The sequence below is a fragment of the Diabrotica virgifera genome, chromosome 2 (assembly GCF_917563875.1).
Source record: "Diabrotica virgifera virgifera chromosome 2, PGI_DIABVI_V3a".
Lineage (NCBI taxonomy): Eukaryota > Metazoa > Arthropoda > Insecta > Coleoptera > Chrysomelidae > Diabrotica > Diabrotica virgifera.
In genome coordinates, this window is record NC_065444.1 from 29,894,545 (window position 1) to 29,909,457 (window position 14,913).

Sequence of the window (14,913 nt, forward strand, 5' to 3'; positions counted from 1 at the left end):
ATAATCTTCAGATGCTGTTAAATAGGGTTACTGAGAGTTGTGAAAAATGGGGATGAAGATCAATACTGCGAAAACCAAAGTTATGAAAATATCAAGGAACAAAAATTTACCCCTTCCAATATATTTATGTGAACCACCAACTCCAACTCCAACAGCTTGAATACGTAAACCAATACAATAAATATCTTGGTTGCTGGTTCAACAATCAACTAGATTATAAACAAGAAGTAAGAGCTACAACAGAGGTAGCCCGACAAGGGGTTTATCAAAATGAAAAGCCTATTTTCTAACAGTAGCATTAATATCAGCCTTAGATGTCGTTTTCTGCATTGCTATATGGACAAGGAGGCTTGAACACTCAACATAACACTGATGAACAAGTTAAAAGCCTTTGAACTCTGGCTTTATAGAAGAATCTTGAGAATACTTGGACAACCAATACCACCAACAAAAATATTCTTACGCGAGAATAGGTAGGTACAGATAGGGATAGCTGCTAAAACTGATCAAAGTCAAAAAAGTTAGCTACCTGGGACACATAATGAGAAACGAAAAGTACCGCCTGGCGCAACTGATTATCCAGAGTACGATTGAAGGAAAAAGGGTCCCGGTGGCGCCAGATTTCATGGCTTAGAAATATCAGAGACTATCGGCCTTGATTCAACGTCTTTGTTTAGAGCCGAATTGGACCGAGACAGATTAGATAATTATTATTTATGTCTCTTATGTAGTTTGGATTTATCTTTTTTATGTCTCTTGGTTGATGTTTTATAGGTAGATAGGGTATTTTTATATCACTGGGTAGATCCCATAAGGCAAATTTTCCCTCCCAAGGTAAATGTCTAGATCCGTCACTGACCAAGACATGTCTCCAATGATAGGTGTAAACTGCCTCTCAATCGTTCAGAACAACAGATCTACCTACGACTTTTTGAGATTATGTTGAAAACCGTTAGACAAGAAGCATAGACAAGACAATAGACATAGAAGCATAGACAAGAAAATATATCTCCTAAAGAGAATCACTTTTTATTTATCAATCAACGATTTAACATTTTTAGGTAGCCCATTTACGCCAAAAGTAGGCAACTCACAGTACTGTTTTGCATTGGTGCGCCGGAATTAGAATATTATTTTAAATTAACATACAAAATTCAAACGTGAGGATTGGGAATATTTTATCGTTGCAATTTGGGGCAACATTAAATTGGAGGGTCCGAGAAGTTAGCTACAGATATAAGGAAATGAAGGCATGACAGTGTTGCCATGTGTTCTTAGGATAAATCGGAAAAGAGCATGTGGTATATTTTTATTAATTTATTTATTAACATGGAAAACATTAACTATGTAGATAAAATAACGAGAAAAATTTTTAAATTTCTCTAATTAAAAAGTGTAAAATAAGTAAAATTCTGCTGTTTTAAGATTTTATTACTATATACTTTTAGTTTATTGTAATCTATATAAAAATAAGGTTTGTATAAATAATAAGGTCGCCAATACAATAATTATTACAGATTATCTAGTAATATTATTACATATCATCTTTTCACCTGAACTCGAAACGCCATCGAAAAAACTCTAAATATTGATTAAAGATAGAAATATTAAATATAATGTAAATAATAACAGACTCCAGAATATATGCAACTGAAAACACAGATATACAAATCCACAGAAATATTAAAAAGCTGTGATAATAACAGGCTCCAGAATATATGCAACTGAAAATACAGATATACAAGTCCACAGTACTATTATAAAAAATAATTTGTCTAAAATGGAAGTTGTAGCTTATTTATATGGTCAAAAGGAAAAGGACTATAAGTCTTTCACGTGATACAATATAGTTGTAGGCATTTTAATATTTAAAAAAATACAAAATAAACATAAAAATAGCGTACTAACGAAGTGAACACTTTTCAGTAACTGAGAGCATTTCAGTATTCAGGTACATTAATTCCAAATAATACAAATATAATAAAAAGAAAGTCATAAAATGTATACCTATCTGCGGAACATCTGTGCAATCTGGCAAACGCAAATTTAAACGTTCCGACTCTGTTGCCAAATCTCTCCTGGAATCTATCAGGGCAATTGCCACAAAAAAATTTCTAGTAATTAACTGCAACTAATATCTAAACAAACAACAAATATTTATTCGTTCGTGTTTTACATAAATTAAAAAATATCAAAATCCATAGAATAATGTAAAAAGGTACCTTTCGAAGCTTTCTCTGTATATTTGAAGCGTGCAACATATTATACATTATATACATTATAATCACATGGCAACACTGTCAAACTTCAATTCAACGTTCTATGAAAATCTAATGTGGCTAACTTCTCGGACCCTCCAACTTAATGAAGTCCGCAATTTGTATTACCACGTCCCGCCTTTGATATTAATTAGCATTTTTTGCAGATTTATTTTTTTTAATTGCTACACCATGAATTCGGAAAAAAATATTATCACCAAATGTGACAACACTGACAGTAGTGACAGCCAAACATCTTTGCACATTTGCCAGATCTATGTTTTAACAGTCAAATCTAGGGTTCATGCAACTATTAAAAGCAATAAATATTAGAGACAAGAAATACATAACAATTATTAAAGGTTAAAATTACAACAGTAGCTAAAATGCTACTAAAATGTATTAAAAAATTTTGGGTATAACATATTGGTATCATAATAATCTCACAATTATGTTTGCATATACATTATTTCTAGAAGATCGTACATCAGTGCACGACGTTTTTTTAAAGTATAAAATTTTTAAATGGAGCGCCAATTTCTTAAATTACGCGCCAGAAATTAATATAAACAAAAGACAATCGAAAATGCTGTAACCACCTGTCAGCTTCAATTTTAATTTTAGTTTTTAGTTTTAATATTGTAACTACATAATTAGTTTATGTTAATTCTGGATTTATGCAGTTCAGTACAAAAGTTTTAATTTAATAAGTGCAATGAAGTTATATTTACTGAAAATTTAGTACCTAAACAAATCATATATTTTTTATATTGTGATAAAAACTTGGTTGGTTTTATCAAGTTTTATTATTTCCATTACTAAGATGGCATCTAAGGATCTACCAATTGATCTGCTAAAGGCAGATATTAATAACATTAAAAAGTATATACAAAAAGTAAGTAAATATTAATTGTAATGTAATAAAACATAGTGATATAACATTTAAACAAATTTTAGGCATTACAAGAAGAGACCATAAATGAAAGTTTATTATCTGAAGGGATTGATACATTGGGGAATATATCTCCAACAATTAAGCCTAAAGCATTTATAAAATATGTTCTAAAATACATAGAGTTAGTTATAATATTTGGAAATGGCAGGGACTATTATACACAAGCCACTGTGACCAGAAAATATTTTAATCATATTACAGTATGTATAAGCTTCCCCCAATTTATTTTACATTTTTAGTACAATTTCCATTATTTTAGATACCTACCTACATAGAAAATGTAGTCTTTATTCTGTGTAGGTACTTAAATCATATATTTTGAAAGAAATTAGTAGGTACTTAACCTATTTGTGGTTTAACCAAAGAACTGTCAACACTGATGGAATGGCCCCGTCCCATTCCACCAGTGAAGCGAGATAGGCGCCAACATACAAGAGAGAGGTTCTAGCACTTCTAGAGAGACATTAGAGAGACAGAGAATTTGTCAGGTAAAATTTGTGACAACTACAAGGTACCTGACTAGTGTTTGTTTACGAAAGATGGCGATTATCTTCCCTCCTTTACCTGATTATCTTCTATCTAATCCTGGCGCCATTAAATTTGCTTCATGGCGATTCCATCAGTGTTGACAGTTCGTTGGGTTTAACACATTCACGGACACACATCAGATAGACACATATTCTTATGAAGTCACTTCATAAGCAGTCATGTCCCTGAATGTGTTAAGTAATATTTTTTTATTCTTATTTCATAAATCTCATTATTTAACAGTTTTAATAGTCACCACACCATAAACAAAAATTGGAAAATTTGGATATGCTAAGGATTTCTATGGTTTTCAGTGTATTCCTTCACTCGACGGTTCTCTCCAGTTCTTTCTGTTTTGCCAGTCCCCTTCCTGTAGATTTCTTCTTTCCATTGCTTGGTCCACTTCATCTCTGAAGGAGCTTCGAGGTCTGCCTCTCTTCGTTCTTCCTATCAGGCTGCACTCTGTTATTCCATTTATTCAACAATTTTGGTATCCTCTTCTGGCATGTCCGTACCAGATTAATCTCTTCTGTTTGATGAAGTCTGAAGCAGATTACTTGATATTTTTTGACTTGATCTAAATGTAAAGTAGAAACTCAAAAATGTCACTCTAGTTATTCAAAAGTGTTGGTAACAATGTGAAACATAATCCATCACATTTCTGGAGATATATTAATGATAAAAAAAAATCAAAGAATGTTCCAAATCACATGTACCTTGATAACCAAATGGCAGATAATGCCCAAAACATAGCTAACTTGTTTGCCGAACATTTTGCTAGTGTATATATGATTCATCCACATTCAGATTGCCCAAAGCGAACTCATGTTCAAGTGCAGATATTTCTTTGTATACTATTAAAATCTCTGATATTTATGATGGTATATGTCAACTCAGAAACTCTTTTTCAATGGGACCAGATAATATTCCAAATTATTTCTTGAAACATTGTTCATTTACAATATCCAGACCAATATATCTAGTGTTTAATTTATCTTTGCTCACTTGTTCCTTCCCTGCTAGATGGAAAGAAAGCTATGTATCACCTATTTTTAAAGCTGGTGACAAAAATAATGTAAAAAATTATCATAGTTAGTATCTCTAAGCAATCAGCAATACCAAAGTTATTCGATAAAATAGTATACAATCAACTATATTGGCAATGTAAAGAATTATTATCTGTAGTTCAGCATGGGTTTGCAGCTGGGAAATCCACTATTACTAACTTGGCAGTGTATGAAATGGATCTGTTGGAGGCATTGGAGAGGAAGGAACAACTAGACTCAGTTTACACTTACTTCTCCAAGGCCTTCGACAGAGTCAATTTCGACATTTTGCTTGGAAAACTCCTAAATTTAGGATTTACTAAGGAGGCCATAGAATGGATATCAAGTTTTTTAAAGGATCGAAAACAAAGGGTGAAACTATTTAATTTCCTATCTGAATCATTTGAGGTTTTATCAGGTGTCCCCCAAAGAGGCCACTGTTCACCATTAGTATTAAATCTCTTTATAAATGATATTTCTGATAATCTTGAATCATCAGTTTTACTTTTTGCGATGACTTAAAGTTATATAGATGTATAAAATATGTAGCTGACACACATATATTGCAAAAGGATATTGAAAATGTTTATACATTTTGAAATATTTTATGTTCCTTTTATTGTTCCTTTCATTTTGGTATAAATGCTAATATTTTTAAATTATGTTTCTCATTTTAGGATATGATTCCCGCTGAAGTTCAAGAGGAATTTTTAAGACAAGGTACTCGACTCGTTTTTGATTATGTTCTAGAAGAAAATACTGAGAATTGGTGTATAAAAAAGGAGCTACTCAGATTTTTTAATGACACTAGTTTAGATTGTAAAAGGAAAGTGAAGCATGATATAGTGGATAAGTTACCACAAATATATTTGTAAGTTGTTTTTATTTCTTAAATTGATGTTGATATATGTATATTTATTATTTCTGAATTATTGTAAAAAGTTTTCTCTTTCTCTACCTTCCTTTTCATCCTGCTGGTTTATAATCCATGTTTTGTATGTCTCTGTGTATCTAATTATGTCTCGTAAACTCGCAGTTTAACAATTCTTGACACATTGTTTGCTTTCAGTATAGAATTTAGTGACCCATCACTCTGCTCCCCTTCTTTAATCTTTTGTCTATATCTTTTTCTTTTTTTTTTTCTTCGTGTTCGTTATGGTTACTCCTAAGTATTCACATTCTGAGATTTTCAAAACTATGTAAACAGCCTCTGCTCCTTTCATTTTGATATCTTTTTCTTCACTAGCCATATCATAATTATCTGATGTTGGCGATTACCATTGCGAAGGCTTCTCGATCTTCCACAATATGGAATAATTATTGTCCTGCATTTGATATCTGAATCCATTCACTGCATTCACGAACGTTTTTTAACCAAGACTTATAGTCTGGGCCGATTATCGGAGAATATGCCATTTTTGGGAAAAGTTATTTACCAGCAATTTTATTGCTGGAATCGAATCTTAGGATTGTATATATATTAATAATATAGGTATGCAAAGTTCGCAGATAGTGTGCTACTTTTTTTATAAACAAAATGGCGCCCAAAAATCATGTTTTTTGAATTTTTGCTCTATAACTCCAAAGATTTTAACTTTACACCAAAAACACCCAAATAAAAATTCACCGTAATTAAATAGAATTTCTGCATAGAAACGTGTTTTTCCCGATTTACTTCGACGAAAATTTTCCCCGGAAAATACAGGTTTTTTCAACAAAATCTTAAAATTTTAGATAAGTACCTTAAATATATTTAGTATCTATTTCTTTATCAATAATTAAATAACTTGGTAATGTATAGAGCTCTTTTTGTATAGATTCTAATTCCAGAAGCCGATGGAAATTGAATGAACAGTTTAGCAACAATTGAATTGTTAATTAAAAATTTACAGTCGCTGTAATAATCACAATAATTATGATACATAATAATAACTATGATTTTTGTATAAATAGATACTGTACCTATCTAATGTACTTTACAGAATTGGAATTGGACTATTTAAGAGGCCTCAGGAATATTTTAAAATTATAAACAATTTTTTGGCTTATAAACAAATAGAATATCTCGGGAAATATTAAATTAAATTAAATAATGAAAACGGTGTTGGAAAAAAGCGGCAGGACGCTTCTTTTAAAAGAAAAAACACTTAATTGTGATGAGTGGTTCCCGAGATACAACTGGTCAAACTTGACAGGCATTTACGGCAAAGATATAAACAATAGGATCATAATTTTCGAACCATCACCTTTTTATTTCGGTCCTCTTTCTCTACACCAATTTCCATATCTTTAAAATACTCATAACATATATTATACCTAATAAAAACTATCGATATTACGACTGAAAATTGCCAAAAATAGCAAAATTCCAATCTAAAAATTAGGTTGGAGAAAATGTAATCTCAAAGTTCAAAATACGTTAAAAAAAATGCATTTTCTCGGCTTCCCATGGAGCAATTTTCTTCATTCTTTTTTTGTTCTCAAGTAACTAACGCATTATTAAACGTCAAAGTTGCTTTTGTTTTGTTATAATATATTAATTTATTTATTATAACAAAAAATTTTAATTTATAATCAACTATTTATAATGGGAAATAAGCCACAATTTTACCAAAAAAAAAAAAGATTTTATTAACGTTTCGAAGCCCAAATCGGGTTTCGTTGTCAAAATACAAAATACTACTAAAATAAACAAAAATGTTGTTGCTAAGTAAAAAAATTCTTCTAATAATTTATTTAATCTGACTCATTTATATTGGCAATTCAGACATATATTATACATTTTAAAGTAGAAGTCTTTAAAATGATATCGTCAATATTTATGAGTTGCGTTCCTGGGACGACTTTACTAAAAGATAGTTTATTCGATTACATGAACTCAATCCCAACTCAAGAATATCCGTCACAAAAAATATCATAGCATGTGATCTGTCTTTAAAAATATTAACGATATCATTTTAAAGTCTTCTACTTTAAAATGTATAATATACGTCTGAATTGCCAATATAAATGAGTCAGATTAAATAAATTATTAGAAGAATTTTTTTACTTAGCAACAACATTTTTGTTTATTTTAGTAGTATTTTGTATTTTGACAACGAAACCCGATTTGGGCTTCGAAACGTTAATAAAATCTTTTTTTGGTAAAATTGTGGCTTATTTCCCATTATAAATAGTTTATTATAAAAAATGCCACAAGGAAATAGCTTCAAAACAAAATTTTAATTTGTTTAAATAAAGATTGTTTAAATAAGTATACAGCTTTCAAATGAGAATATTTGTGTTTTTAACGTTAAAGGTCACACTTGTAGTAAGTTTATCTAAAAAAAGTCTACAACTGGAAAAATATGTAGTTTTATTTTCTTATAAATAAATTAATCTATTGTAACAAAACAAAAGCAAGTTTGACATTTAATAATGCGTTAGTTAGATGGCCCTGCTCGAGTTACTTGGGAACAAAAAAAGAATGAAGAAAATTGCTCCATGGGAAGCCGAGAAAATGAATTTTTTAACGTATACCGATTTGGAACTTTGAGATTACATTTTCTCCAACCTAATTTTTGATTAGAATTTTGCTATTTTTGTCAATTTTCACTCGTAATATCGATAGTTTTTATTATAATAATATATGTTATGAGTATTTTAAAGATATGAAAATTGGTGTACAGAAAGAGGACCGAAATAAAAAGGTGATGGTTCGAAAATTATGATCCTATTGTTTATATCTTTGCCGTAAATGCCAGTCAACTTTGACCGGTTGTATCTCAGGAACCACTCATGACAATTAAACGTTTTTTCTTTTAAAATAAGCATCCTGCCGCTTTTTTTCCAATACCGTTTTCATGATTTAATTTAATTTAATGTTTACCGAGATATTCTATTTGTTTATAAGCCAAAAAATTGTTTATAATTTTAAAATATTCCTGAGGCCGCTTAAATGGTCCAATATCAATTCTGTAAAGTACATTATATAGGTACAGTACCTATTTATACAAAAATCATAGTTATTATTATGTATCATAATTATTGTTGTGATTATAGCGACCGTAAATTTTTAATTAACAATTCAATTGTTGGTAAACTGTACAATCAATTTTCATCGGCTTATGGAATTATCTATACAAAAAGAGCTTTTACATTACCAAGTTATTTAATTATTGATAAACAATTACTTATCTAAAATTGTAATTGAAAATTAAAGATTTTGTTGAAAAAACCCGCATTTTCTGGGGAAAATTTTCGTCGAAGTAAATCGGGAAAAACACGTCTCTATGCAGAATTTAATTACGGTGAATTTTTATTTGGGTGATTTTGGTGTAAAGTTAAAATTTTTGGAGTTATAGAGCAAAAATTGAAAAAAAACATGATTTTCGGGCGCCAATTTGTTTATAAAAAAAGTAGCACACAATCTGCGGACTTTGCATACCTATATTTTTAATATATAAAATCATAGGATTCGATTCCAGCAATAAAATTGCTGGTAAATAACTTTTCCTTGTATTTTGCTAATTAGCCCAGAGTATTAACTTGTTTTCTTCCTACACCTCTACGGCCCTCTGTTTTACCTTTAAGGATCAATTGTAATATTTTATATCAATTTCCCCTCACTATTTGTCCCAGATAAGACATTTTCTGGTGTTTAACAGTCTTAAGCCGCTCTCTATTTTTGTTGACCCTCCTTAGTACTTCTTTATTAGTTTTTTCTTGCTGTCCAAGGTATCTTCAGCATCCGTCTATAAATCCACATTTTCAGTGCTTCAATTCTGTTCATGATCAATACTTTTAGTGTCCACACTTCTGCACCATACAAACCACTTACAAAGCACTTAACCATTCTTTGTCTTAGTTCTAAACTGAGATAATTATTGAAAAGAAATGACTTCATTTTCAAAAATGTAGTTTAAGTCATTGCTATCGAATGATGATCATTTTGATATATTGATCATCATTTTGATATGGTCCTTTTCTTGAGCATTTTTCAGTGCGTCACAAATAATAGAAAAAAAAGGTAAGTCCGTGATAATACACATTTATTCTAACATGACATTTTAGTTAAATCTGACAGTTGTCACATTTTATTTGCAATTTGACATAAAAACAAATCAATTGTGTTTGTTGCATGTATAAAATGGTAATTTCTTTGATTTGTATAGTCTTATAAATTGTACAGATTATATTCGTAGATATATTATATAATTCGTAAAAAAAATTTTTCGACTATAGCGCCATCTATCGACAACTAGAATAAATGTTATAAATGTCTGTAATCACCGACGTGCCTTTTTTTCTGTCACATACAATTTAATGCGTTAGAAGAAATCGAGAAACTGTGGCGCACTGAAAGATGTCTGTGAGAAAAAGATTATATTTGATATTATTTGTTGTCTCTGATTTGTTTGGTTTATTGTTAGTCTGTATATTTTCGCTTCTTCTTCAAATTTCTGGAACACTTTTTCTAATTTTTTTTTTGTTCTCGCTAGTATCACATCATCTGCGTACACTATGCACTGATTTCTTGTTATTGAAAATAATCCTGTTTATGCTCATATTTGATTTTCTTTCAATTTGTTTTAATGCTAAGGTTGAAAATTCATTGAAAATCAATAAATAACATATGCAATTCTAAGTTTTGTTGGTAGATATTATTTTGTATTAATTTTAACTTATTTATTCAGTAGTTCAACAACTGTTGTTTTCCAAATAATTTTTGGATTATGTTATAGGCTACTTCTAATAATGCTACACCTCTATAGTTTTGGCACTCCGTTTTATCTACTTTTCATACAAAGGACAAATAAGAGGGCTGTTCAATTGTTTCTACATTTCTTTCTTTTGCCAAACTACTAATGTTAAGAGGAATATTCTTTTTTCAGTCTTTCGCTGCCTTTCTTAAAAATCTCAGCTGGGACGCCAATTTCTTCTGCCCTTTTGTTATTTTTTAGGTATCTTATTATTTCTTTGACTTCATTCAAAGTTGGTTCCTCGCATGTCCCTTCTTCATCTTCTTGCCAATTCTCATTTTCCTCTAGTTCCCATAGATATGTATTCAGCCCATCTGTTTAATTTTTCTTTTGTTTCTCCTAGAAGTAAATCTTTTTTGTTCCTGCATTACTTACGTTTCTCAGGATTTCTTAACTTCTTGGTAGAAAAGTAATAAAATAAATATGAAAAATAGTAGGTATATATTTTTTAATTTATAAAAAAACATATTTACGTAATCGGTAATATTTTTTGAGATTTTATTTTTACATTATTTTTAAACCAACTATGTATATCGTTTTCTTGTGTATTATATGTTACTGATCTTGGGTTACCATATGTCCGGATTTCGTCCGGACAGTCCGAATTTGAAAGACATGTCCGGATTGGCGTCCGGATATGAGAAATGTCCGGATTTTTTTCTTTACTAACTTTTAATATTAATACTAACTTTGGAGGTGTCAATAGGCAAGGGCAAGGATCTGTTTTTTTTTCCTTGGACTACCCCTGTCCGGATTTGGCCTTAATAAATTATGGTAATCCTATACTGATCTCACTCATATTTTCGCAGTAATATACTCATGGACAAAAATATTGCATATGCATGTGGAATGAAATTTTTTGTGCTGTTATCCTTAGCCCCCCTGTATCATAGGAATAGGATTTCTTTTCCGAATGCGATGTTTTAAAGTATCATAATATAAATGCTTTAATCGGATTTAAATCTGATCTGAGCTTTATACTGGCCAGTATAATTTTTAAATTGAATCTTAAGGTAAGTCTTCACTATGCTATAGAGATGTTGAAAAAGTATCTATTCGTTACAAAGTACTCGTTACTTACGAATACTGAAGGTAACGATTACTATACAGAGAGTCAAATCGTTACTTTGATTACTCTGATTACTTCGTACCAATCGTATCAGAGCGAGTAACGACTATTGTATCTACAACCAGTACACTTGATTACTTTCTACCAATCGTATCCCAGTGAGTAACGGACGGGACCGGTATTTTACGAGTGTTATCGAATATCATTATCGGTATGAAGCGTTTTATGGGTGTGAGGTTGAGGAGAAGATAGACGATGAAACAGAGGGAGGTATAATGGTATACGTTAAATATGTAATGTATGTCATTAACAAAGATCGAATGCGAGAACTATATTTTTTATCTAGATCTATATCTATACCTAGACAAAATACCTACCTACTGAGAAATACGATTCTCGATATCATTACCGGTACTCAAATACAAAAATAACGAAAGTAATCATAGTAATCAAATCATTTTTATCCCTTAAACAGATCGGTGAAGGTCGTTGTTATATCGGAATACCTATACAAAATACCTACCTACTGAGAAATACGATTCTCGATATGATTACCGGTACTCAAATACAAAAGTAACAAAAGTAATCATAATAATCAATGTAACGAATACTGTAAATGATTACTTTATACAAGAGTAACGATTTGTAACGAATACTCGAAAGTAACTATAATCATCAACATCATAGTCATAGTCATACTTTATTGATCCTTTAAGACATTAAAAAAATGTATAGGATACGTCACTACAGAATTCAGTATAAAAACATATACAGAATTCAGTATAAAAACATCACTGCTAGCGACATGAAGATGTGCATTAACACCAACATGTCATATCCAATATGGCTTTCAATGCTCTTCTTAAATGTTTTCAATTTACATATCAGTTGGCATTGGCCTAATAACTTTCACGTGTTCGGTATGTCCTTTCAAAGCAATACTGCTCCGTAGCAATATGCCGCCACCACCAAAACTAACGCTCTGTATGAGCTTACAACTAACATACTGTTCGCCATCTCTTCTTTAGATAAAGTTTTGTAAATCTTACTTTCATATGATGAACGCTATGCCAGATGTAACCTCATACAGAGTGTTAATTTTTGTGGTGGCGGCATAGTGCTATGGAGTGGTATTTCTTGGAAAGGAGATACCGAACTTGTGGAGGTGATTGGTTGAATGACGGCTGATATGTATATAGTTTATAGGCTGGTATGTATAGGTGTCCAGAAGATCAAACTCCTTACCAGAGAATTTAAACCTCAAACGTGGTCTGTAATAGATAAGGAAGGTAATTTAAAGATCGATACTGATGAAATATTGGAAACATGACGAAACTACTGTGGCGAGCTATATAAAAATAACGAGGTATCAGCAGAAAATCAGTGGCCTTCTGACTACCCTAGAGAACCTACTGTCTTACTCGATGAAGTCAAAGATGTAATTAAATCACTAAAGAGAAATAAATCCCCAGGCATTGATTCAATACCATGTGAAATACTACAGTTACTAGTTAAAGGATTACATATCATCCATTCTATCTGTGTAGCTGTTTGGAATTCAGGAAAATGGCCATATTATTGGTGTACCTCAATTTATATCCCACTACACAAAAAAGGAACTACTACCAGATGTGAAAACTACCGCACACTGTCACTAATAACTAGTGTGACCAACTCCAATTGAGTTGAATTCGGGACAAGACTGAAAAAAATACTTGAAATCCGGAACTTTTCAATGAAAATCGGGCCATTTTTTATTTTTTAAATATAGGATTTTAATATCATTTTATTGATTATTTAACATTTTTATATTAACAATGATATATTTAATGGGATTAAGCCACAATTGGTTATAATAATAATTATATTTTTGTTAGTTTTTGACGTGTCGACTTCCAGTCATTCTCAAAAAAGGAAAAATTAGAAAATAAAGTGATGTTGAATTTCCATGTAAATATAACCTTAGGTTAAAAATATAATTTCCAAACAGGCCACAAGAAAACAGCTTCAAAACATTTAAACATCAATCCATTCATATTTTAAATTGACCTCAACAAACAAAATAATGATGTATTCTTGCAATGTAATTCTTTACATTGCTTATTTTTTAAAATCATAATTATTGTCGATTTTTTTTTTCGTCCCAACAATTTAATTGTATGTGTATTATTACAACAATAACGGAAAAAATAGAATTTTACCAAAAATTTGAAAATTCGGATGGCCCGGAAGCCTTTTCTGGGAGGCCGGGACACGACGTCGTAATTCGGGCCATATCCCGAATTTTTCGAGCTAGTTGATCACACTAAATAACACATGCTAGTAAAATCTTGTTGCATATCATCAAAAACAGATTAAAAAACCTATCTACATTACCAAATACCTCAGGAACAAGCGGGGTTTGTAAAGGGTAAAGGTACAAGGGAACAAATCCTGAACCTGAGACAACTCATTGAAAAGTCTAGAGAATTTCAAGTATTTATGATTATATGCTTCGTTGACTACCAAAAGGCATTTGCTTGTGTAAGCTGGATAAATCTGTGTCTACCAGTCATAGCGACAGTACGACTAGATCAGAAGTTCTCAAACCAATTCAAGACCGAGAGAGGTGTTAGACAAGGATGCGTGTTGTCACCTGACTTATTTAACATTTATGGTGAACATGTCATGAGGATGGCTTTAGAAGAATGGGCCGGTGGAGTAACAGTAGCTGATAGGAAAATCTGCAATTTAAGATGTGCTGATAACACTACATTTATATCAGCAAATGAGCAAGAAATGTTTGATCTTCTGCGAAGAGTTGAGTACGAAAGTAATAAAGTTGGTCTGAAAATCAATAAAGCTAAGACAAAAATAATGGTGGTCGACAGATTCGACACTATTCGACTGACTACCATGTTACAGGAATACCAGATAGTAAACACCTTTATACAATCTGGGGTCTAGTATAACTAACGATGGTAATTGTGAAGCAGAAGTTCGGAGACGTATTGGTATGGCAAAAAATGCGATGAGTCGCCTAACTAAAGTTTGAAAAGACAGATCTGTCTCTCAAAATATCAAGATGAGACTGGTGAATGCCCTTGTATTCTCAATATTTCTATACGGAGCTGAAACTTGGACTCTTCGCGCATGCGAGCGCCAAAAAATTGATGCCTTTGAGATGTGGTGCTGGAGAAGAATGCTGCGCATACCTTGGACAGCTCATAGGACAAACGTTTCCATTCTAAACCAACTCAATATTAAAAAAAGGCTGTCTACAATATGTCTGAAACGAATTCTGCAATTCTTTGGTCACGTGGTTCGCAGAGGTGAC

At 31.4% G+C, this 14,913-nt stretch overlaps 1 protein-coding gene across 3 annotated transcripts in view; it reads left to right on the forward strand.

Moving 5' to 3' along the window:
* The first annotated feature begins 2,706 nt into the window (after positions 1-2,706).
* Positions 2,707-14,913, forward strand: part of LOC126879478 (titin-like) — a 77,330-nt gene continuing 65,123 nt past the window's right edge. The window contains exons 1-3 of one of the 3 annotated variants that reach the window (XM_050642508.1): positions 2,707-3,153; positions 3,216-3,413; positions 5,465-5,658. In XM_050642508.1, the coding sequence (XP_050498465.1) occupies positions 3,082-3,153; positions 3,216-3,413; positions 5,465-5,658 (464 nt within the window). In that variant the 5' untranslated portion in view covers positions 2,707-3,081. The remainder of the gene's footprint in view (positions 3,154-3,215; positions 3,414-5,464; positions 5,659-14,913) is intronic. The other 2 variants (XM_050642510.1, XM_050642509.1) reach the window with 2 other exon arrangements.